We start from the raw sequence: 24,984 nt of genomic DNA on the forward strand, positions 1-24,984 counted from the left end.
GAACTGGAAGGTTCATATTTAGACATTTCATCACCATACAAGGTAATATCAGTGAGCCTCCAGATGAAACAGTAGTGGTATGGCTTGCATTTTCTTTGTGTTTAGTTCTCCTTGGGTTCGTGACATCATTTCCTGTGGTGATGTAATTTCCTGTTTTTCTTCTCAGGGGGTGGTAAATGGGATCCGAGTCAATCTGTTTGTTGATAGAGTTCTTGTTGGAATGCCATGCTTCTAGAAATTCTCGTGCATGTCTCTGTTTGGCTTGTTCTAGGATGGATGTGTTGTCCTAGTTGAAGTGGTGTCCTTCTTCATCCGTATTCTAAAATGTTGATGTACAAAGGGACCTGAGTGTCTGCAGTAATCAGTTAGGAAGACGCAAGCTTTGTTGTCCTCAGTTGCAAGAGTGCTTGAGTACTGGAGCAAAGAAGTCTTACTGCAGCTGTGCAGTGCCTTGCCTTGCTGAAACCATATCTGTGTGCGGTTTTCATCCCTTTTATGTAAGAAAAATATACTTGCCATGGAGGAGATTTATGGAGAAAATGAGGATTGCAGATGTTGGAGATCAGTCGAGTGTGGTGCTGGAAAAGCACTCTAGGTCAGGCAGCATCCAAGGAGCAGGAAAATAGTCTTTTCGGGCATAGGCCCTTCAGGATTGTTGCGATTTAGTCAACTGGATTGGGCTTTAGAAAGGCTGGATGCATAGTAAGATTTGTGAAGGTAAGTTTACATCACTATTGCTTTCACTACTAACGTGGTGAATTGATCATTAAACTGCACCACTTGGATGTCTGCAATTTCTGTTGAATGACTGATTTTAAGATAATTTTTTTAAAAAGGCAGTGGAGTGCTTTTCAAGCACTGTGGTTAAGTTCTGGAGATTTGTTTGGTGGCAGCATGTCCAGAGTATAGAGTGGAAGCAGGTTCAACGGAAGCATTTAAGAGGACTTTGGATTATTATCTGAAAAAAAATGTGCAGGGGAATGGCACTAGATACATTGAGGACTGTGGAGGGGTGGTGAAGAAAGGAGGAGTAAGAGTGCTTTTCCTTTGTGTAATAATAGTAGGCTATTTCTTGGCTTGAAGTGAGCTGTTCCCCTACCTGAAAAGATCTGCTTTCATACTGCAGGCCAATCAAATAGCTGGAAACTCTCTTGTCCTAGCAGCACCACCGGAACTAGTGGCCACTGCTGGGACTGCAACCAGTCTTAAGGTGGAGTCCAAACTTTAAGGCAAGTCCAGAGACTTGCCGAGACAGGTTTGCAGACTCCAGTGAGGGTGGAAGAAGGATGAGTGGCCTGTAGAACATATGAAACCCTCACCAGGGAAACTTGCCAGGCTGAATGCTTGGCATGGAACTCTCCTGCTACAGGTAGAATTCCCCTCTCTGTGAGTAGGCCCTTAAAAGACCATTAATTAGACAGGCATCCTGAAGGTTCAGGACCCTGGTAAAATAGCAGGGAGCTGTCGTTGTGCTCTGGAGATCTGAGAAATCTAGCCCCAGATGTTTGGTGGTACAAATTTACAAATCATATTCAGAATTCCACAGGAATAACTGAGCACAATTAAAAGTTCAAAAGAATATCTGTGCATCAAATGGATATTTTGTTATGAAATTTAATTAACCATACATTATCAACAAAATGCTGCTTCCTCTCTATGAAATTTAAGAATTGAATTTAAGAGGAGAGCTTGGTTCTATCAATGAAAATCCTTGAATAGGAGTTATTTAAAATTGAGAAGGTGTCTTCACATATTTAGAAATTTGTTTAATTTTGAAATTGATTTGGCATTTTTTGAAATTGCATTATTTGTTAGTATCCTGTTTTTCTTCCATTTTTACAGAAGTATCGTTATCAAGATGACGACGCATCTCCACAAGAACACAGCTCTCCGCAGATTAGCAATGATGTGAAAGGCCCTGAGCTTGTACATGTGTCAGAGAAGAACCTATCTCAGATTGAGAATATACATGGATTTGTTTCTCAGTCACATATATCCCCAATGAAGGTAAGGTTTTAACTTCTGCAAGCCAGCAATTTATCTATTGTTTATTACTGATAACTGATATTTAACCCCCAACTAATCAGACTAACATTTTTTTGTTTTGCTGCAGTAAAAGGTGATTTAGTGAACAATCATATTTTACGCAGCAGCAAAATGTATTCACCCTTTATGTATGGAATACTCCTTTAATATTGTTGACTTAAAGTTTTTCTAAAGCTTTTAAAAACTTAATGCATGGCAACACTGGAAATAACAACACTTGGGAGACTGGAAGGTTGCTGCAGTGAACGTCTTGCTCTGGTAGTAGAGTGGTTATTGTAGCATTTTCAGAGCAGGCTGTTCTGCTTGAGGCAGTATGATAGGCAACCTCTTTTCAGCAGGTGCAAAAGTGGGGCATTGTCCTGAATCCTGCATATACTAAAACCATATTTTGATTTTGGGGTGGAGATTCATTTATTTGGAGCTGTACAAAATTGGAGAATTAAAAAAACTTGCGCTGAATAGCTTGGCATGTAGGACTGTCGCTGGATCATCAAAATATTTTATGCTTTTTTTCTGTCAAAGCAAAAGTCAAGTCAACTTGGATCATTCAGTTCAATGTGATAAAGACTGCTCTCGAAAGAAGTTATGAAGATAAACTGTTTTTGAAAATTGAAGGTGGAAAATGACACTGAAATCTGATTTTACAATTTAGCGTCCATTCATGCAAGCAGATTAACAGATGGAGCACCAACTGATTTTATAAAACTTCGGATATGAAGTTGAGTTAGAATTTGCTCATTTACAAATCCACTCAAAAAAAATTTGCAACTCTCAACTGAATTGAAATGCAACTAGGTTCTCTGCTTTCCTCTTTGAAAGGGTGACACAGTTCCTTCTTTATCAATTCATTTTTCTAACATCTGTTTTGACAGCCCTTGAGTTTTTCTGTATTAATATTACATGGGCATGTCTATTCAGAGCTTTGAAAACTTCATGATGTTAGCTTTGAATATTTTAATGGTTTATATAATGAAGCTTATAGTAGTTTCCATCTTGAAGACCAAAGCTTTTAAAACTAGTCAGGCATGCTGTGCATTATGTATTTTCCTATTATCGATCCTAACCCAATTTTCCTGAAATATTTTGTGAGTAAGTGATTAGCCATGTACTGTTTTCTGAGGAAGGGTCACTTGACCAAAAACTTTAACTCTGATTTCTGCCAGACCTGCTGAGCTTGTCTAGCAATTTCTCTATGTTTCTGATGTAAAGCATCCACAGTTCTTTTGATTTTTATTTGGTGTGCATCCCTATTTGCCTTGAGTTGAGTGGCCACTCCAGAGTGTAAACAAGACTTAGCCACACTGCTGGGTATCTGGGATCATAAATAGACCAGAATAGGTAAAAATGGCAGGTTTCCTTCCCTAAAGAATGTTAGTGAGCCAGGCAGACTTTTACAACTGTCAGTAATATTTTTGTGTGGTCACCATTACAAAAACTAGCTTTATGTTCCAGATTCACTAATTAATTTAAATTCTACCAGCTGTTGAGATGGGATTTGGAGATAGCCAGTTGGAAAATATGTGCTAAGTTCTACATTAGAGCTACGGATAACTTTCAAATCTACCCTTTTCTCCTCTTCAGACAAAGTATCTGGTATGACTTGGACATCGAGTTTGTGACAATTTACAAGTGTGGGCTGGATTTTTAGGTTGTACACAGCAGTATGTTTACCATTATTAAATATTCTTCTCCTTGAGCATGTTATAGATTCCGATATTGATAAGGTGAATCAAATTATATTCGTGGAACATTTATAGACTGGGACTGCCGGAGTGTTAAGGGTTTACATGGAAAGGAATTTAAGTGTGTACAAGACCAGACAATTTTCTGATTCAGAATGTGGATGTACCTACTAGAGAAGGTGCAAAACTTGACCTACTCTTGGGAAAGAAGGTGACTGAGGTGTCAGTGGGCACTTCGGGGCCTGCGATCATAACTCTATTAGATTTAAAATAGTGGTGAAAAAGGAAAGACCAGATCTAAAAGTTGAAGTTCTAAATTCGAGAAAGGCCAATTTTGACGGTATTAGGCAAGAACATTTGAAAGCTGATTGGGGGCAGATGTTCGCAGGGAAAGGGACGGCTGGATAATGGGAAGCCTTCAGAAATGAGGTAGCAAGAATCCAGAGAAAGTATATTCCTGTCAGGGTGAAAGGAAAGGCTCGTAGGTATAGGGAATGCTGGATGACTAAAGAAATTGAGGGTTTGGTTAAGAAAAAGAAGGAAGCATATGTGAGTTATAGATAGGATAGATTGAGTGAATCCTTGGAAGAGTACAAAGGAAGTAGGAGTATAATTAAGAGGGAAATCAGAAAGGCGAAAAGGGGACATGAGATAGCTTTGGCAAATAGAATTAAGGAGAATCCAAAGGGATTTTACTAATACATAAAGGACAAAAGGGTAACGAGGGAGAGATTAGGGCCCCTCAAAGATTAGCAAGGTGGCCTTTGTGTGGAGTCACAGAAAATGGGGGAGATACTAAATGAGTATTTTGCATCAGTATTTACTGTGGAAAAGGATATGGAAGATATAGACTGTAGGGAAATAGATGATGACATCTTGCAAAATGTCCATATTACAGAGGAGGAAGTACTGGATATCTTGAAATGGGTGAAGGTGGATAAATCCCCAGGACCTGATCAGGTGTACCCTAGAATTCTGTGGGAAGCTATAGAAGTTATTGCTGAGATATTTATATCATCGATAGTCATAGGTGATGTGCCGGAAGACTGGAGGTTGGCGAACGTGGTGCCACTGTTTAAGAAGGGTGGTAAGGACAAGCCAGGGAACTATAGACCAGTGAGCCTGATGTCGGTGGTGGGCAACTTGTTGGAGGGAATCCTGAGGGACAGGATGTACATGTATTTGGAAAGGCAAGAACTGATTAGGAATAGTCAACATGGCTTTGTGCATGGGAAATCATGTCTCACAAACTTGATTGAGCTTTTTGAAGAAGTAACAAAGAGGATTGATGATGGCAGAACGGCCTTTGTGTGTGATCTATATGAACTTCAGTGAGGCATTTGACATGGTTCGCTTTGGAAGACTGATTAGCAAGTTTAGATCTCACTGCATACAGGGAGAACTAGCCATTTGGATACAGAACTGGCTCAAAGGTAGAAGACAGAGGGTGGTGGTAGAGGGTTGTTTTTCAGACTGGAGGCCAGTGACCAGTGGAGTACCACAAGGTTCGGTGCTGGGTCCTCTACTTTTTTGTCATTTACATAAATGATTTGGATGCGAGCTTAAGAGGTACAGTTAGTAAGTTTGCAGATGACACCAAAGTTGGAGGTATAGTGGATAGCGAAGAGGGTTACCTCCGATTACAACAGGATCTTGACCAGATGGGCCAATGGGCTGAGAAGTGGCACATGGAATTTAATTTAGATAAATGTGAGGTGCTGCATTTTGCGAAAGCAAATCTTAGCAGGACTTATATACGTAATGGTAAGGCCCTAAGGAGTATTGCTGAACAAAGAGACCTTGGAGTGCAGGTGCATAGCTCCTTGAAAGTGGAGTCACAGATAGGATAGTGAAGAAGGTGTTTGGCATGCTTTCCTTTATCGGTCAGAATATTGATTACAGGAGTTGGGAGGTCATGTTGCAGCTGTATAGGACATTGGTTAGACCGCTGTTGGAATGTTGCGTGCAATTCTGACCATCCTATCGGGAAGATGTTGTGAAACTTGAAAGGGTTCAGAAAAGATTTACAAGGGTGTTGTCAGGGTTGAAGGATTTGAGCTACAGGGGAAGCCTAACAGGTTGGGGCTGTTTTCCTTGGAGCACCGGCGACTGAAGGGTGACCTTATAGAGATTTACAAAATTATAAGGGGCATGGATAGAGTAAATAGACAAAGTCTTTTCCCTGGGGTCGAGCAGTCCAGAACTAGAGGGCGTGGGTTTAGGGTGAGAGGGGAAAAATATAAAAGAGACCTAAGCGGTGACTTTTTCACGCAGAGGGTGGTACGTGTATGGAATAAGCTGCCAGAGGAAGTGGGGGAGGCTAGTACAATTGCAACATTTAAGAGGCATTTGGATGGGTATATGAATAGGAAGGGTTTGGAGGAATGTGGGCCGGTTGCTGGCAGGTGGAACTAGATTGGGTTGGGATATCTGGTCGGCATGGACGGGTTGGACCGAAGGGTCTGTTTCCATGCTTTACACCTCTATGACTCTGTTTCACTACATATCTGGGACATGTGCACTAAACAACCCCACCACCCTGTGACTCAACACTTTTAACTCCCTCTCCCATCTCCTCCACCACCAAACTCTAGCCACCTGATGCCTGGAGGAAGAACGCCTCATTTTCCATTTTGATCCCATGTGGTTGGAGGGTCCCATGTGGATTTCACCAGTTTCCTCATTTCCCCTCCCTGCACCTTACCAGGGATCCAAGATTCCAACTCGGCACCACCCTCTTGAACTGTTCTACCTGTCCATCTTCCTTCTGACTGATCCACTCCTCCCCGACCTATCGCCTTCACCCCTACCTTCATCTATCTATTGCATTCCATCCCGGCCCCCCCAAGGCCCCACCCTTTGCCCATTCATCTCTCGGCCCCTTTGGTCCATTCCCTCATTCCTGCTGAAGAGGTTATGCTCGAACTGTCTGACTGTGTTTTTCCAGCACCCCACTTTTTGACTCTGTCCCCTCTGGATTGCCCATTTTCACTGAATGTAGTAACCTCTCACAGTAGTTGAAGGTCTCGCTTAACCTTTTCATTCACAATTCCAGTTATAGGCAGTCATTATGACATCAATTTGATTCTCGACAAAAATGAGAATACTGCAGACCATACCACGATTTATCAACATTTTCTTTAATTTTGTTTCTCAAAATCTAATTAACTGTATGCAGCAAATAACCAGCATTGTGCATGCGCAAGACTGTCTCAATAATAATTTAGTATTCAAAAGCAGTAAGATGAGTCTTTGATTTGCATTCTATTTGTAGAGTCTTTTAAAGTCATTGAATTAAAGTTGCAAATTGTGAATTATCTGCTGGTGCATGATTGTGGATGAGGTCTTATGCACAGCAATATTTAATCTAAATACTTTCAACGTGACATAAACTTGACCTTGTATAACAATCCCTTGCGTAATGTTAAGTGGAATGCAACAGTTAGTATTGATTTAATTAGAATACAGTTTCCAAGAAATGCCACATTAAAATCTATTTTTTTCATCATCCTTCAAAGCTGATGTCCCCAAAAAAATGTGACCATCAGGCAGAATATCAATGGAGAGTTATGTTCTGGAAAGACAGTTTGTAGGTGCTTCAACTGGTAGAACAATTTGGAGAATTTTTCTTCAACTTGTGTCATAAATACAGCTGAAACTAACTAATTGAAGTTGAATAGGACTGCAAGACTTTAACCATGGATTCAGAAGAATGCATGTGAGTCCGTTTTGTGCTTCAGTAACATGTGTCTTACTATTCTGGAGGTGCAGTGAAGTGTTTGTTGTTCAAAAGAGATTGGCTCCTTTTAAGCTGAGACCACCTAATTACTTGTATAACTCTGAACTTGCCCAAGCCCTTTCGGGAAAAGATTTCCTCCTTTCAGATGTTTGACATTTGAAATGATGTGCATATTAAATATCAGCTGTGGCTCCTATGTAACTGTCTAATCTGAGGTACAGGCTTTCTGGTTCAGGACTTGAGCATTAAAATTAACACACTCGTGCAACACGAAAGGAGTGCTCCATTCATGGAAGTGCTGTATTTTGGAAGAAACATTAAACCAAAGATCATCTGAGATGAATGTAAAAGATCATGTGACACTGTTTCAATGAAAAGCAGTAGAGCTATTGCTGATGTTTTAGCTAATGCTTCACCCTGAATCAACATGACTAAGAAAACAATTGAGTAACTCACTTCCTGACTACATAGAGCCTGAATCCCATCTATAAGGCGCATGTGTGGAGTATGATGGAATTCTCACCACTTTCTTGGATGAATGGAGCCTCAGCAACACACAAGAAGCTTGCTATCATCCAGGGCAAAGGGCTTGATTGACATCATAAACACAAACATCCTCTCCCTCTACCACCACAGACACTCAGTAGCAGCAATGTACACTATCAACAAAATGCACTGCAGAAATTCACTACAAAATCCTTAGAAAACACCTTCCAAACCTATATCTGTTTTCATGTAGAAGGCCAAAGGCAGCGGATACATGGGAGTCTCATGCCCCTCCAAAACACTTACCACCCTGACTTCACCGAGCCAAAACCCTGGAATTACTTCATGAAGGTGTAATGGACTAAGCCAGACCACTCAAAACATTCTTAAGCAGGCAGCCCCAGACCAAAGCTTTGCAATTTGTTTCGTTAAGTGTACAGTGAAAATTACCCGGAGTAAGTTAGCTAAGTTGATGACTAGATTTTAAAACAGACAAAACTTTATTCACAAAATTACACAATGAAGCATAAAAAACATAATAAAGGATCCCTACAGAACTCAACTTATCCAACTAGACTTAATTATGTTGTTCTGAATATACACAACAGTCCCAAACTCCCTTTTAAAACCAGTATAAATGGAACACATGCTTACAGGTTGAAGTTGAAGGGCAGAAAAGAGTGAGAGTTTCCACACAGCTCCCTGTTGAACTTCCCAGTTCAAGATTGAACTAAAACTGCTCAGCTCAGCTAGAGAGCTGACCACTCCCCTTTCATTATACAGGTCACTTCTAAAACATGACCACTTTGGCCTGAAGTCTCATCTGTTCACATATAAACCAAAGGACTCTCAAAATCCTTTTCATCTCTGTACCAAACCAGACTGATCGGAGCCTGGTCCGGTTTATTGCATCTCTGAAAACAATCAAGGACAGAGACTCCTTGAGCCGAGGAGCCGCTTTTAGGAAAAAAAATGACTAGCTTTGTAACAAAGAGCATTATGGATCAACCTACAGCACAAGGACTGCAGTGGTTCAAGAAGGTAGCTCGCTACCATCTTCTCAAGGTCATTGAGGAGTGGACAATAAATACTGGTCAGCCAGAAATGCCCATATCTCCCAAATGAATAAAATAAAAACCATTAGCTGTAAACTAGTTTGATGTCTGTTTACGACAAAATTGATGGAATTTGTAATAATGAAGACCATTTAATAAGTGCTTAAAAATGAGTTAGTTGGTATCATTCTCACTTTGCTACTTACATTTTGATGGAAGGGAGGTTCTATGTACATGTTTAAAAAAAAAGCATCCAGTAAGTTGTTAACTAGTCAATGTGAAATTATCTGTAACGTGGCCATAGATGGGAGGACAGAATTGAACCAGAAGTTGAAAAAAAGGTAAGTTATTTGGCATGGAAAGTGTGCTGATTGCCCCACAACAAGTGCCATGTTGAAGATCTCTTACTAAATCTGTAAATTATCTGAGAATTAAGAAGTTTCAAATAAATTACAGATGATGACAAGTTGTGGCTTTAGGAAATTCAATGAAGGGAGTGAAAGACCTGAAAAAGAGAAATATGTGTTGGTTAATGTAGAAAAGGATGTGTAATATAATTTTGTAATAAAAAGTACAGGGTGGAAATATACCTTGAATGATAAGATTTTAAATTGAGTACAGAAATTGAGCTGTTAGTTAAAGATAGTAGTACAAGTAGATAAAGCCATGACAATTATCAACAATAGATTTATAGCTGAATTGCAGTTGGGGCATTCTGTGCATATCTAGACAACTCTTTGACACAAATGATCTGAAAGCCGTGGCAAAGCTAATGTAAGTTTAGTGGTGTGTTGCTGGAGATTAACACGCATCCCCTTTAGATAGAAGTTGAGTTCGTCAATGGAAGGGGCAGGAGCTGAGATAAGCGTGGGGAGACAGCAAGTATTGATGAAGGAGCTTTAGTCTTTGATTTTGTCCAGCAGATACTAGGATCATGTGATGATGGATCAGAAAGCGGTCTTCAGGATGGCATACCAAACTAATCACAGCATCATGATACAGGCTGATCTTTAAGTGATGGGAGTGAAGAGAAGTGTAGTAATGATAGGCAGTCTTGTCAGGGGATGTTGTGTTCCTTGCCCAGTGCTGAGATGAAGGATGTTTCCTTGTGGTTGGAGGAGGAGGCTCCTATTCTCAGGGGCCATGTAGAAAGCAACAACAAATAGAACTAGGAATTATTTTTTGAGGCAGTTTGAGTTGAGATCTGAATTAAATTTCAGAACTTCATAGATATTTATCTTTGGATTGTTACCTGAGCCATGTGCCAATTGGTATCTGGTCGAGCAAGGATGGGGAATTGAGCATATGGAAAAAGAGTGGGATGGAAGTGGAATTTTGAATCAGAGGGCACTCCCATCAGTGTTCTGGGAAGGGCCAGCTCTTCTGTTGAGCTGAGCTTCATTTAAATTGGCTGGGGCCAGTGTCCAGGTTGAACGTATAACTTGGGTTCTGGGCAAGACTTTAATAGAGGATGAGGAGAGTTCAGTGAATGAGAATTTAGAAATTCAATGAAAAAAGTCAAGGCACCTTAACAGTATAGCGATCTGGGTGAAGGTGAGCAGAGTGGGATGACCGAGTTTAATATTAAGTTTACATTAACAAATAAGGTCAATGGAGGAATTGGTAAAATAAGTTCAAGGTTTTTAATTTTGGAATGCTTGAAAGATGGACAAGTAGCACAAATAGAGACAAATTGCTGAAATGTAATTACCATTACAGAGGCATGATTGCAAAATGAAATTGGCAAATAGATATTTTTCAAAAGATGGGCACAGTGGAAAAGGATGTTGTAATAGTAAAGGATGGCATAAGGACATTAATGAGAAAGGGTCTAGCCTCAGAAGATAACAAAGTAGAAAGAATTAAGTGGAAATTAGGAATGTCACGCGTTAGGCACTGCTGGTGTCGGTAGTGATAGGCCGCCTAACAATAGGTATATGCTTGGACTGTGTGTTAAAGCCAGAAAGCCTGAAGTTTGAGTTTGTAGTACCTGTACTTTAATCTTCATGTAGTTTGAGTCAAATTGGCAAGGATACGCTAAAATGTATGGGCAAATATTGGTTCAGTAAATGGACTACAAGATAAGATGGTAAATAAACAGGGGGAATCATTTAAATAAACAATTCAAAATGTTTAACAAAAATACATTCTAGTGAAAAAGTCTCATTAGATCCATCAGTGACAAGATTAGAACGTTTAAGGTTAATATTAAAAGATTGTCAGATTGGAAGTAACAGTAGCAAGTCCAATGTTTAATGTTGCAGAAACCATCAAAATATTGATTTAAAGAAGGAGAACAATGGAATATGAAAGTAAATAAGCCATAAATATAAAAACAGATTGTAAATATTTACATGGAGAGTAACTAAAGTAAATGTTGGTAATTTTGAAATCTACAGGAAAGTCTACTGTGGGGAATGAGGAAATAGCAGAGGCAACATTTTGTCTGTCTTCACAGTAGAATACCAGGAATAGGTGCTACAAAAATAAGGAAATAAAGGTAATAAAAATAGTATCTAAGAAACATGAGGAACTAAAATTGACAAGTTCCTGGCACCTACAGGACTACATTTTTAAGGTTCGAAAAGAGAGCTGTAGAATTGGTGGGTGCACTCGCTATGATTTTTGAAACATTCTTAGATTCAGTAACAATCCTATTAGATTGAAAGCTAATAAATGTAAGAGAAAGGAGAGAGAGACCATGGAATTATAGCCTATTTAGCCTAACATTTAGTCATTGGGAAAATCCTGGAATACATAATTAAGTAAATATTGATGCATTTATTCAAATCATATTGTATTGTCTAAGTCAGCATAAGTTGACTTATTGGAAGTGCTTTTTCTTTTCAAACTTATTAACAATTTTGGGGTTTTAACCACGTAAAATCCTGAAAATAACCAATCGGTTGAATGCTGAATGAATGTTTCCTCTTATTGTCACCTAACTCTAGTCTCTCTACAGTATAAAAAGGAGGAGAATCTTTCTTTTCAGAGGGTTGTTGATCGGTGGAATTTTCTTTTCGAGAGAGCATTGCAGGCAAGGTCATTGAATCTTTTTAAAACTATTAGATTCTTGATTGTTAAAGTGCAATGAGAGTAGATCGGAAAGTAGAACTGAGGCCACAGTCTGGTCAGCCACGATCTTATCAAATGCAGAGAAGTTTTGAGATGTGGAAAGTTCTACTTTGTTCCAAGTTAATATATTCACATTAGGGGGAATCTAATAGATGTAATATGCATCGATTAGGTGGTACAGCAATTATTAATAGATAAGACCATGCAGAGTTGGAGTACTCTGGATGAAAAGAGGATTGGTTAATGAACAGGAGCTATTGTGGCTGTAAATAAAACTTTTTCAAGTTGTAAGCAATAAATAGTAGAGTGCTGCAGAGGTAGGTGCTGGGACCTCAGTTATTTGCAATCATCATTGGTGACTTAATTGAAGAGCCAGGAAGTCATGTATCCCAATTTGTTATTGATGCAAAGTGAGGTGAAAAGTAAACTCTGGGAGGACACAGATTGCAAAGAGGTTGGGACCAAGATGGCAGACTGAGTATAATGTGGAAAAGTGAGAGGTTATTCACTTCATTCATAAGAATGCAAAAGCAGGAGTATTTCAAATTGTGTGGCATTTGTAAATGTTATAAAGCCTTGGATGTGTTCCTGCAATTAATACAGAAAGTTAGTGCAAGTAACTGGCTGTGGGCTCTTGTTGCAAGGTTGGAGCACGGGAATAAGTGTGTCCTGCTATGATTGTAGCAATTATTGCCCAAAGGAATTTGGTGAGACTATGTGGAAGTGGTACAATGAAGTTTCATTAAGTTGGTCCCTGGCATGAGTGAGTTAGCCTATGATAAGAGGCTGAGTAAAGTGGATCTATATTCTGAGTTGATGTAAATGCCAAGCAATCTTGTTGGAGCATGCAGGATTCTGAAGGGGCTATATAAGGTAGTTTCTGGGAGAGTGTTTAATCTGTATGAGGAATTTAAAACACTGGAGCACAGTCTCGGGATAAAGGAGTAATCAATTTGGGCTGACAGTACTTAACTTTCATACTTGTAGAGACCCTCACTATTTAGGTTTTTTTGATGGAATTGAGAGTTGATAATAGGATTAGTTAACTTTTTAAAAAAATGTTCAAAGTGAGAATAAATGCAGATATTTACTGTTGGCGAACAGCCTGGAAGATTATATAACATAAGGTTTGCATAAAGATTTGTAGCTCAGTTGTTGTGGTTATGGGTAGCTTCGCTGAGCTGGGAAGTTGATTTGCCGATGTTTCATCCCCTGTCTTGGTGACATCATTATTGCTTTGGAGCCTCCTGTGAAGCGCTGCTGTACTGTGTCTTCTGGAATTTATTTGGTTCCGTTTCTGCTGTTTCTGGTTGCTGGTTCCGGTTTTTGTTGTGGCCGGTATATTGGGTCCAGGTCAATGTGCTTGTTGATGGAGTCCGTGGATGAGTGCCATGCCACTAGAAATTTTCTGCCTGTCCTCTGTTCAGCCTGTCCTATGACCGTTGTCCCAGTCAAATTTGTGGTCCTTGTCATCTGTGTTTATGGCTACTAGGGACAGCTGGTTGTGGCATTTAGTGGCTAGTTGGTGTTCGTGGATGTGTTTGATAGTTGTCTGCCTGTTTTGTCCGATGTAATGTTTCATGCAATCTTTGCATGGAACTTTTATGAATTGTGTTTGTCTTGTATTGGGTCTTTTGTCCTGGTGAGTTGTCTGAGCATGGCTGTCAGTTTATGGGATATCATGAATCCTAGTGGTCGATGAAGTCTGGCTGTTGGTTCTGAGATGATTTTTATATAAGGTAGAGTGGTTAGTGTGTTGGGTCGTGGCATGTCCTCGTCATTGTTTATCTGTTAGGCATTTGCAGATGAAGCTGTGGGGATATCAGTTCTTGGTGAAGACTCTATACAGGTGTTCTTCTTTTTGCAAGTCGGGAGTGCTGTAGTGTGTTGTAGCCCTTTTGAACAGGGTCCTAATACAGCTTCTCTTGTGTGTGTTCGGGTGGTTGCTGTTGTAGTTCAGGATATGGTCAGCGTGTGTGGCTTTCCTGTATACTTTCATGATGCATTCACTGTTCTGTGTTCTTTCTACCATCACATCCAGGAATGGGAGTTGATTGGTTTCCTCCTCTCGTAAGTCTGATCCCTATGAGCATAGTAGTTGATGATCCAGTGTGTGTTGATTTCTGTTCTCTTAATAATTACAAAAGTATCATCTAGAGTTTGGGTTGGATTTGTGAGAGGGCAATTTATTCCAGACTTTGCGTCACTGCTTCTGTTATGAGCCCAGAGATGAGTGAGCCCATAGGTATCCCATTGATCTGTTTATATATTTGGTTGTTAAATATGAAGTGTGTTGTCAAGTACAGGTCTAGTAGGTTTGAGTATGCAGTCTTTGTTGATAGGTTCCCCATCATGTCGTCTGTTCTGCCTGTCCAGGAGGTTGGCTATTGTCTCTCTGGCTAGAGTTTTGTCAATTGAAGTGAACAGTGCCATCGAATGAGACTGTTGCTTCAGCCTTGTCTATGTTTATATTCTTTATGTTGTCTGGGAATTCCTGTGATGATTATGTGGAGTGTTTGCATCTGCTGATAAGATATTTTAGTTTTTGCTGAAGTTCTTTGCCAGTTTATGTGTTGAGTTCTTGGAAGTGCCACAATGGGTTGAAGTGGTATATCTAATTAATATAAGTTAATTACTGATATAAAGGACACTGGACAATTTTTGGCACAGATGTGTTGCCATGCTCAGGGCTGTCATTTGGTTGAATGTTGAGTCAGTTAATTGAGGGAGAACTGATGCTAACCTGTCAAGCATAGAGAATTTTCTTTAATGTAAGATGGAAGTAAACCTGTCTTGATTTGGTTTGGCAGGTGAAGTGTGATTTTTGGAAACTTCAGGACTGGCTGTTTTTGTTTTTTGCTCTTTCTAGTTCTCTGTCCAGTTAAAGAATTGTTGAATGTTCTGAGAAAAGAATCATTGCTTGTAAGAAATAAGTGAATCATTCAAGAAGTTGACTGAAACAGTGACTTCAGAATTGGAAATACAGCCTATGAATAACTCATTATCCAAGGATTGCATGAAGGGCTTGGTATCCCCTGTTTGAAACTAGTTTAATTGAATTGGCAAGTTATTCTTTCTCTTTAAAAGAAGATTAAATCATAGATATTCATTAGATTACCTTGTGGTTTAGTTTTATCATTCTAAAGGCTACCAGTATTAACAATAAGTTGTTACGTTTTTGTCTATGACTTATAGCATCTTGGACATCAAGTTTTTCGTAGTCTGATTAGGAACAATTGGACAGATGTTAAGGGTCATTGAACAATTTAATTTCACTGTGTTGTGAATCTATTGATAACATGGAATAGCATATTAAACCAAATCAATGTCGTAACACTACTTAACCCAAAGATTGGTAGCTCTTCGTCTCCTTTCCTATGGAAAGATATACCTGCCATTGGGAGTGTATGCTGAAGAATCATCAAACTAATTCCTGTGGAAGAGGCCTCCTTTTGTGAGGTTAAAAATTGCACAACACCAGGTTTATAGTCCAAAAGGTTTATTTGGAAAGCACTAGCTTTTGGAGCACTGCTTCTTCATCAGGTGATTGTGGAGAATAAGATTTTTAACTTTGTACACCCCAGTCCAAAACTGGCATCTCAAAATTGAGAATAAGATTGTAAGACACAGAATTTATAGCAAAAGTTTACAGTGTGATGTAACTGAAATTATATATTGAAAAAGACCACGATTGTTTGTTAATTCTCTCATCTTTTAGAATGACCATGTTGGTTTCAGTTCTCTCATGTGTAAATCACAAAACGTTTTCAAAAAGTTACATTCTCAAGTACACTTTAACAATTGGTGTCATGTCAGCCCAGATAAGGTATTGAAGGTGTTAACTCCCTGTGAGGCTGTCTGTGCCACAATGGTCAGACTGATTCTAATCTAAAAAGTGGATTTACAGAATCTTACATGGATTCATGCAGTTTTTGAGCAAAGGCAAATTCACCCCACAAACTTTTGTGTATGGGGTGGGGGGGAGGTGGGGGTGGAGAGAGTTTGAGTGTCTGTGAGAGGGTGTGTGTATTTATGAGTGTAAAGGGGTTTAAGTCTGTGGAGTGTATGTGTGAGTATATGGGGGGTGGGTGTGTGTGTGTGTGTGTGTGTACAGTGCAATGGGGTCACCTGTAGTGTGACGTGAACCCAAGGTCCCGGTTGAGGCCATCCCCGTAGGTACCAAACTTGGCTATCAGCCTCTGCTTGGCCACTTTTTGTTGTTGCCTGTCCCGAAGTCTGCCTTGGAGGACAGTCACCCGAAGGTCAGAGGTAGAATATCCCAGACCATTGAAGTGCCCTCCAACTGGGAGGGAACACTTCTGTCTGTTTGTTCTGCTGTGCCCATTCATCCGTTGCCATAGCCTCTGTTTGGTCTCACCAGTGTACCATGCCTCAGGGCATCCTTGCCTGCAGGGTCTGAGATAGACAACATTGGCTGAGTCGCATGAGTACCTGCCACATAAATGATGGGAGGTGTCCCCATGCGTAATGGTGGTATCCATGTCGACATTCTGACATGTCTTGTGACATCTACCATGACAAGGTTGTATGGTATTGTCCTGAAAGCCGGACTTACAATCTTATTCTCCACGATCACCTGATGGAGGAGCGCTCCGAAAGTTGGTGCTTCCAAATAAACCTGTTGGACTATATCCTGGCGTGGTGATTTTTAACTTTGTCCAACCCAGTCCAACACCGGCATTTCGAAATCCTTCTCTGAGCAAAGTGCAAATTTACATGGTGTATATTCTTTCAGGCTCGGAATAAAATATGATTTATGATCTATTCAAACATACAAAATTGTTAGGGCCTTCCTGCTTCCACCCTGTTGAGACCTATTTCTTGTGTCTGATAGGGTCTGGAGCTATATTGTGCCGTCTCGGAATAAAGGGCATTTAGTACTGAGATGAAGAATTTCTTCACTTGGAAAATGCTGAGCCTTGGAGATTTTCTGTCCCAGAAATCTTTTGTAGCTTCATTGAGAATGTTCAAGACTGAATTAGATAGATTTCTACCTCTTAAAGACATCAAAAAACATAGGAACAGTGCAGGCGAATGGCATTACGGTGGCAGGTCAGCCAGGATCTCATTGAACCACTGCCTGCAACTCCAATTTCTAATGATTGTAGGATTTCAGTTGTAGGGAGAGGCTGAAAAGGCTGGGACTTTTTTCCCTGGAGCATCAGAGTTTGGGTGAGGGGAGGGGGGCAACATTATGGAGTTTTATAAAATTGAGGTGCATGGATAGAGTTAATCGCCAAGGTCTTTTCCCCAAGAGTAGTGGGGGGGGGGTCCACAGCTAGAGGGCACGGGTTTAAAGTGAGAGGGGAAAGATATGAAAGGGACCTAAGGGACAACTGTTTCACATGGAAGGTGGTGCATGTACAGAATTGCTGCCAGAGGAGGTGGTGGAGGCTGGTACAATTGTAGCATTTAAAAGGCATCTGGAAGGGTTTAAAGGCATATGGGCCAAATGGGACAAGATTAATTTAAGATATTTGCTTGGCAGGATGAGTTTGACTGAAAAGCTCTGTTTCTGTGCTGTATAAGTAATGTTTGGACTTCAGTGCCCAGAAGGCTGTGGATGCTCCACCGTTTCATACATTTAAAGCCTGAAAACAGATGTTCGAGTTTCTCTGACTCTGAATTTGGGGAGTGGTGAGGAAAGGGGAGTTGAAGCCCCAGTCAATGGTATTCATATTCAATAGTGGAAAGGCTTGACCAACTATATTGGTCTACTTCTCATACTCCTGTTCTTGTGAAGGATGACATTTATGAAGACCGAGATCAGAGGGATTTGTTTTTTTGGAGCTGAGCAGGTTAAGCGGCATCAAATAGCAGTCCACAGGATGAAGAAGTGGTGAGATTATTTTAATTGACCCAAGCAATAATGAGGAAATGAACGAATTTAGGACAGTTAGTAAATTGATTCAAGTGACTAAAGTGATACGTGGGAAATCTGTGTAACAGGTGGTTAAACATGGAACTCTTTTAAACAGTTGTTGAATTGGAGTTCCACAAATTCTTTTGAAAATTGTTAGCTGCTTTAAAAACACACACGAATAGCATGGGGAGCATTTTGAAAATAGAATTAGATTAATTTGTGAGAAGCAGCAGTACAGATGGTTGGAAATGACCTGCTTCTATAATGTAATATTGTCATTCAACTAGGAGTGTGGAATAATTTTGAATGTTAACTAACTGTAATCAAAGCTCAGGAGCTGCTGAATAATTTTCTGTTGAACACAAACATCTGCCTTTTAGCACTTTATTTCCTGTTGCTGAATTGACGCAGTCACTGTGTATGTTGTGGCTTTGTGGCACGAGGTGTGTACCTACAAAGCTTCACTCTTTGGGTTGGACCATTTTTTAGCGAAAGCATGCCTCTGTTTTCAAAAGAGCTTGGTTAATCTGCAAGTTTTTGATGTTAATTTGTAATAGCTCCTGTTTAATTTTGTTATGCTATACTGTTTTCTCAAAGACCGATTGCAATGAATTAGAGTACATGATTGACTTGGTGATTCATTGGGTGAGCCATTGACTTGGACTCAATTTTGTTTGAACCATGCGAATTTTCCATATTCATGCACTTTGCATAACATCACTTGTGTTCATCTGAATTGAAGTTTCAATGCAATGCAGTTTAGAATGCTGTGATATGCTTGTATAAAATCAACCAAAACTTGTATTTATATTAAACCTTTAATGTGATAAAACATCCCAAAAGATTCTAAATCATAACTTGCCACCTTACATAGTTCAGTGTAAATGACCAAATGCTTGTGCAAAGAAAGTTTAGAATGAGTATGTAATAACTCAGAAAGCATGTTGCCCATTGTAGAACACCAAAATAGAGCCATTACTCATGGCATACATAGGCTAGTCCTTGGACAGACCGTTCTGTTGACCCATCCCTGAGTGTGCTTTCTAAAGGTCTCCAGTGATGCAGCTAGCTGGACTTGCCATTGCCTGTTGCCAAGGAAACTCATACTCAATGTGCTCCACAAGGAGATTGGTGATTCCCTATGGGCCTTGTACAGGTTATCACAGGGTACCATAAAGAAAGAAAGAAAGAATGAAAGACAAATGCAGAGCTTTGGGCCTAGGTAATTGAAATATTTGTCACCAAAGTTGGAGAAGCTACAATTGGAAAAATCAAGAGTACAGATATGAGGGCTCTGTGGAGGAGATTTGAGATTGGAAGGATTTGACTTTGGGGCAATCTTAAAACAAGGTTGAAAATTTTAAAATTCGCTCCCAGTTATGCAGCACCCAATGCAGATTAGCAAGCATTGGGCGATAGGTGAATGGGCCTTGATGCTGGTAAGGGCATGAGTTTGAACCTAGTAAAATCTTGCTGTTCACGTGCCTGCCTTTCTCAAAGCTGTTTACCTATGTGATGTTTTCTACATTTTAATCCACTGCCATGTTTGTGTCTCATTTCCTGGGAGTAAACCGACACATTGCTGGCCATTTTTGCTGTTTCTGAGATTGAAAGTTGTTAGCATAAAAATGCATTAAAATGGTCAACTCTTCAGGCAGCAAAGGCATTTTTTTATTCACTCATGGGACATGGACATTGCTGGTTGGCCAGTATTTTATTGTCCATCACTACTTGCCATAGGTGAGGGATTCAGGAGATAAACTGCAGCAGAATGGAGTTGTATGATGTTAAGTGTTTGAATATAAATGTGTATTTAGAAGCTCAAGTGTGACACCGAGGTTGCAGTCAATCTATTTAACCTCAGGCAATTTCCATACTGTGGAGTTGGGAGCTATGGAGTGCAGTTTGAGGCAGAGAACAAAATAGATGGCTTTGGTCTTGACAAAATTTTTGTCAAGTACAGATTATCAGTGAGTGGTTTGAAAGTTAAGCATAAGGGAAGGAATTAAGAAAAGTAATGCTGACTAGATCTTAATGCACATTGACACAGATGGGTTTTTTTTGGATGATATTACCAAGGGGCAGTGTCTTGATGAGAATTCGGGTGCTAAGGATAAACCCCTGAGGAGAGACTAGAGGTACCTGTGAAACAAGAAAAGAAGTCTTTACAAGTGATTGTCAGAAGTCTCACAACAGCAGGTGATAGTCCAACAGGTTTATTTGAAATCACACAAGTTTGGAGCGCAGCCCCTTTGTCAATGGTTATGATTAAATAGATAAGATTGGAACTGGTGAATACAGTTCAGTCTAACTGGATGGTAGTGGTTAGGGGGTGCAGAAAGATAATAGGTCCAAACATGTCAAAGGCTGCTGACAGGTCATGAAGAATAGAGACTATTTTATTTTTGTTGGATGCTTTGGTTTTGTGTAAAACTGCTCCTACCCAAAAGATAAAAAAAACTTTAAAATGAATAGATTCATTGAATAATGACTACATATCCAAGAAAGATATCCCAGTTTAAAATGAACGCAGCCAGTCCCCTTGTGGCTCAGTACATTTAGTTAATTAATAGGCAAGACCAGAAGGCAACTGATGCCTATAAATTAATATCTCAGCACAGAGTGATAAAGTGGCATGACAAAACCAAATTGCAGAATAGAAATTGTCTCTTTTTCTGCATGAAAAGATCAGAACTGAAGTATTGTCTATGAGGTAGTAAGATAATGTAGGTGTCTCTTCAATGTATTTACCATTTCAGTGATTCCCAAACCTGTTCTCGCAATGACCTGATTTTGAGGCTTGAAAATTGTTGCATTTCCTCAGTTGTAGCTTTGTACAAATGCCACAGCAGACCTTACTGTCTTGGATCTCACCACTTCACTTGTTTGCCAAATTCACAAGCCTCCCCCACTAAACTTTGGGAAGGCCTGACCTAATTTCTTTGGGTACAACAAAATTCTGCAAACGCAGAGCACTTCAAAGAATTATACTGCTAGTTTAGTGAGAAGTCCAGTCATGATGCTGAATGTAATAAATTTGGCTAATATCTAAAATTAGTGTGTTGCTGGTTAAAGCACAGCAGGTTAGGCAGCATCCAAGGAACAGGAAATTCGACGTTTCGGGCCAGAGCTCTTCATCAGGAATGAGGAGAGGGTGCCAGGCAGGCTAAGATAAAAGGTAGGGAGGAGGGACTTGGGGGAGGGGTGATGGAGATGTGATAGGTGGAAGGAGGTCAAGGTGAGGGTAATAGGCCGGAGTGGGCTGGGGCGGAGAGGTCAGGAAGAGGATTGCAGGTTAGGAGGGCGGTGCTGAGTTCAAGGGAATCGACTGAGACAAGGTGGGGGGAGGGGAAATGAGGAAACTGGAAAAATCTGAGTTCATCCTTTGTGGTTGGAGGGTTCCCAGGCGGAAGATGAGGCGCTCTTCCTCCAACCGTCGTGTTGTTATGTTCTGGCTAGGGAGGAGTCCAAGGACCTGCATGTCTTCGGTGGAGTGGGAGGGAGAGTTAAAGTGTTGAGCCACGGGGTGGTTGGGTTGGTTGGTCCGGGCGTCCCAGAGGTGTTCCCTGAAAGGAAATCTGGCATCCTTACCTGGTCTGGCCAACATGTGACTCCAGACCCACAGTATGGTTGACTCTTAACTGCTCTCTGGGCAATAAACACTGGCCTTTCTATTTTCACCCACACCTTGTGGATGAATTAAAAAAAACCAAACAAAAGTTTCAGCTTATTTCCAATGCTATCCTTTCCAGGTAAATCCATGTTTCAGTAGAGTTTTTTTATTGACTCCTTCCAGTATCTATCTGTTCATTGGATTTTGGCAAAATTTTATGACACCCTTCGGAGTCTGTTATCATGAACCTCTTGTTGGATAGTTGGAGCATTCATGTGTCTCGAGATATGGATTCTTTATCCTATAGCATCCCAGGTGTTTTCTTAGGTACTTGACTACAAACTGATGCACTTAAGTTAATGTCCAAATTATTTTCAGAGAATTTCATCACCTTTTCAAAATCCATGTCACTTTTTTTCAAAAACAATAATTATTAAAAACATTTATCTAACAATTAAAACACTCCTGTGTATGAGCATGCATTGATCCTGTGTAAAAACCGTAGCCTTTATTGACTACCAAGCGTTGATGCACTGACTTCTGTGATCTAAGTTATATTAGCAATGGCCTTCTAGATAAGATTATAATTGGATTGTAGCTGATCAAATGTTTTTTTACAAGGACTTCAAAATATGGTAGAGTTTGAAAATTTTGTACAAACCTTCCCCAACTTGAAGTATCAGCACTTTATTTCTGCAGGCACTTTCATATGGGCACTTATTTCAAATGACAGGCAATGGTCCTTCTTAAACATCCAGTAATTACACTGTAAACTCCATTCCCCTGATCTTGACAGCAGAACTGTAGACCCACAAAAAACAAGACTTAAAATTCTGCTGGGCTAAGGAAACTGATTGATTTTAGTTGTAAATCAGAACTGGCTCGGGACACCAGTACATATGTGGTTTGGAACCTCTCCAGTGTGGAAATAATAACCCATATTATGTTTTAAAAGTGAGCTTTCTTTGTTCACGAGAAAATTCCATCTGCTCTTAACTTGCACGTAGGGTGTGCTTATTTTCTAGGAAATGATTGCTGTTATTTGATGAAAGGCATACTCATTCAAATTTTTTGTAAAGAAATAAAGAAGTGAAATTTTCAAAAATCTGATTTTTAGGCATACTCTTTGCATTTTAATTGTTTCCACTTTAAGACTTAGAAAATGATGACTAGCAGTAGTAAATTAATTAAAAGGGAATAGACTCATAAACATGAGAAACTGGAACCTGAGACGTGGCTGTTAAGATGCAGACTATTAAGGAATTGCTTCTAGCAATGGAATTATATTTTACTTTCAGTGCAGTGAATGAAGATCTTGGGGTGGGGTGGGGGAGAGGAGGTTAGTGGGCAGGCATGGGGTTGAGCGATAAATGGGAGGGGGGTGGGGCTGGGGGGAAGGTGGCTAGGAATGCACTAGGTAGATGAAGGTGGGGGATGATGGTAATAGGTCAGAGCTGAGTCTGGAAGGTGTGTAGGAAGATACTCAGGTCAGACAGTTCAAGAAGGCACTGCTGAGTTGGAGGGTTGGATCTGGGATAAGGGGAGGGAAGGGGAGAAAACTGGTGAAGTTGACATTAATTCCATGTGGTTGGAGGATCCCAAGGCGGAAGATGAGGCATTCTTCCTCCAGTTGTCGGGTGGCTAGGATTTGGCGGTGGAGGAGGCCCAGGACTTGGAAGTCATTGGCAGAGTGGCAGGTGGAGTTGAAGTGTTTGGCCACAGGCTGGTGAGGTTGTTTAGTGCATGTGTCCCAGAAATGTCCTCTGAAATGTTATGCATGTTGGCATCCTTTCTTCCCAAAGTGGAGGAGACCACATCAAGAGCAATGGATGCAGTAGATAAGGTGTTTGAATGTGCAGGAAAATCTCTCCAAGTAATTTAGTAAGCCAAACAGAATTTTGTCCTTTAGTGTAAAGGGTAGAGTATAAAAATAGGGAAGTCTTGCTAAAGTGTTACTTCCAGGGCATTATTGTGACCACACTGAGAGGAGTGTGCACTGATTTCGTGTGACCATAAGGAGGAACTTGCATTAAAAACAGTTCAAGAAGATTCATTTGTTTCTTGTAATGAACTACAATTAATCCTGAAAAAGGGTCACTGGACCTGAACATTAATTCTGTCCTCTGTCAACTGATGCTGCCTGACCTGATTTTCTGATTTTGTTGGCAAAGACTTTGGGCCTGTACTCGGGAGTGTGGAACAATGAGAGGTGGTCTTTTTGAGCAGAGATTTTTTGAGTGGATCTGATAGGAAGAGGACTTTTCTTCTCCAGGATGAATTTAGAATGAAGTGGGACAGTTTGCAAAGGAGGAGCCTCCCAATTAAGACAGATGAGGAATTTCTTTTCAGTATTATTAAAATTTGGAATTCCCTCCCGGTGAAGGATGGGGCAAGTCTCTAAATTGGATTATTGATTTGGAGTTGAGCATTATCAGGAGCAGGCAGTAAAGTGAAGTTAAGGTCACATCAGATCAGCAAGAATCTTATTGACTGGCAATATAATTTTGAGGAGACAAATGGCTTCATCCTGCTACTATTTCTTGTGTTTGTATGTTGAATGGCTACTTTTAAAATCAAGGGACAGATTACCCCTGCTACACACTTCAGGGCTTGTTGATTTTGAATTTTAGCCCTATCTTTGCAACCAAGCACAGCATGGGATGCCTGAATTTTAGAAACTTTAAATAGACTTGTCTGACAGATTCAATAGTAAAAGATTGATATAGTTATAATATTTTATAGATTCAAACTTTCAAATTGATGATTGACTATATAATAGTAGCTCTGGTTATTTTTGCATTGAATTTAAGACACCATAGGTTATAAATAAACTGTTTCCTATTCCTGAAACTAATCCTTCAACACGAGAGAGAGAGCATTCTTCTTAATCTGACAAGATGGAGCAAAATGATGCAGGAGTATTTTACAAGGTGTGTTTTGTGAATTATATTGGCTTCAATGATTGAAGCTGCATGGATGAGGTGGGCAAAAGTCTGAGTTCAATTGAGATAGTGCTTTATTTGTCATAATATAAATAAACAATTCAATTTTCTGTTTGTAGCTAGGATGTTCTTAAGAGACACAAAATGTCTACGGATTGTCCTGATTGTATTGTAAAGTATTTAAGTAGCTAAGATACTATCTAATTGTTACTGTTTAGAAATCCTTTTAGATGGGCCAGTGACTTGATTTAATATAAATTGAAGTACGTATCGAGTTGCGCAGTTTTCTATTTAGCTCTTATTCAGAATAGTACCTAGAGTCGGTCTAAATTTTATAAACATCAAAGTAAAATCCTGCTAGGAAGAAATTAATTGTCAGGCTGATAACTACTAAATATTGTTACAAGCGAGCTCAGTTTCTCAATGTTCCTTTCAACTTCAGTGGACGTTTAGCAATGCGAG

General features: G+C 39.9%; 1 protein-coding gene across 3 annotated transcripts in view; it reads left to right on the forward strand.

The window, feature by feature from the left end:
• dlg1b (discs large MAGUK scaffold protein 1b) overlaps positions 1-24,984 on the forward strand; it is a 428,423-nt gene that overhangs the window by 149,104 nt on the left and 254,335 nt on the right. For all 3 annotated transcript variants that reach the window (XM_060834674.1, XM_060834676.1, XM_060834675.1), the window contains exon 4: positions 1,843-2,007. In XM_060834674.1, the coding sequence (XP_060690657.1) occupies positions 1,843-2,007 (165 nt within the window). The remainder of the gene's footprint in view (positions 1-1,842; positions 2,008-24,984) is intronic.

This window comes from Hemiscyllium ocellatum, chromosome 13 (genome assembly GCF_020745735.1).
Source record: "Hemiscyllium ocellatum isolate sHemOce1 chromosome 13, sHemOce1.pat.X.cur, whole genome shotgun sequence".
Taxonomy (NCBI): Eukaryota; Metazoa; Chordata; class Chondrichthyes; order Orectolobiformes; family Hemiscylliidae; genus Hemiscyllium; species Hemiscyllium ocellatum.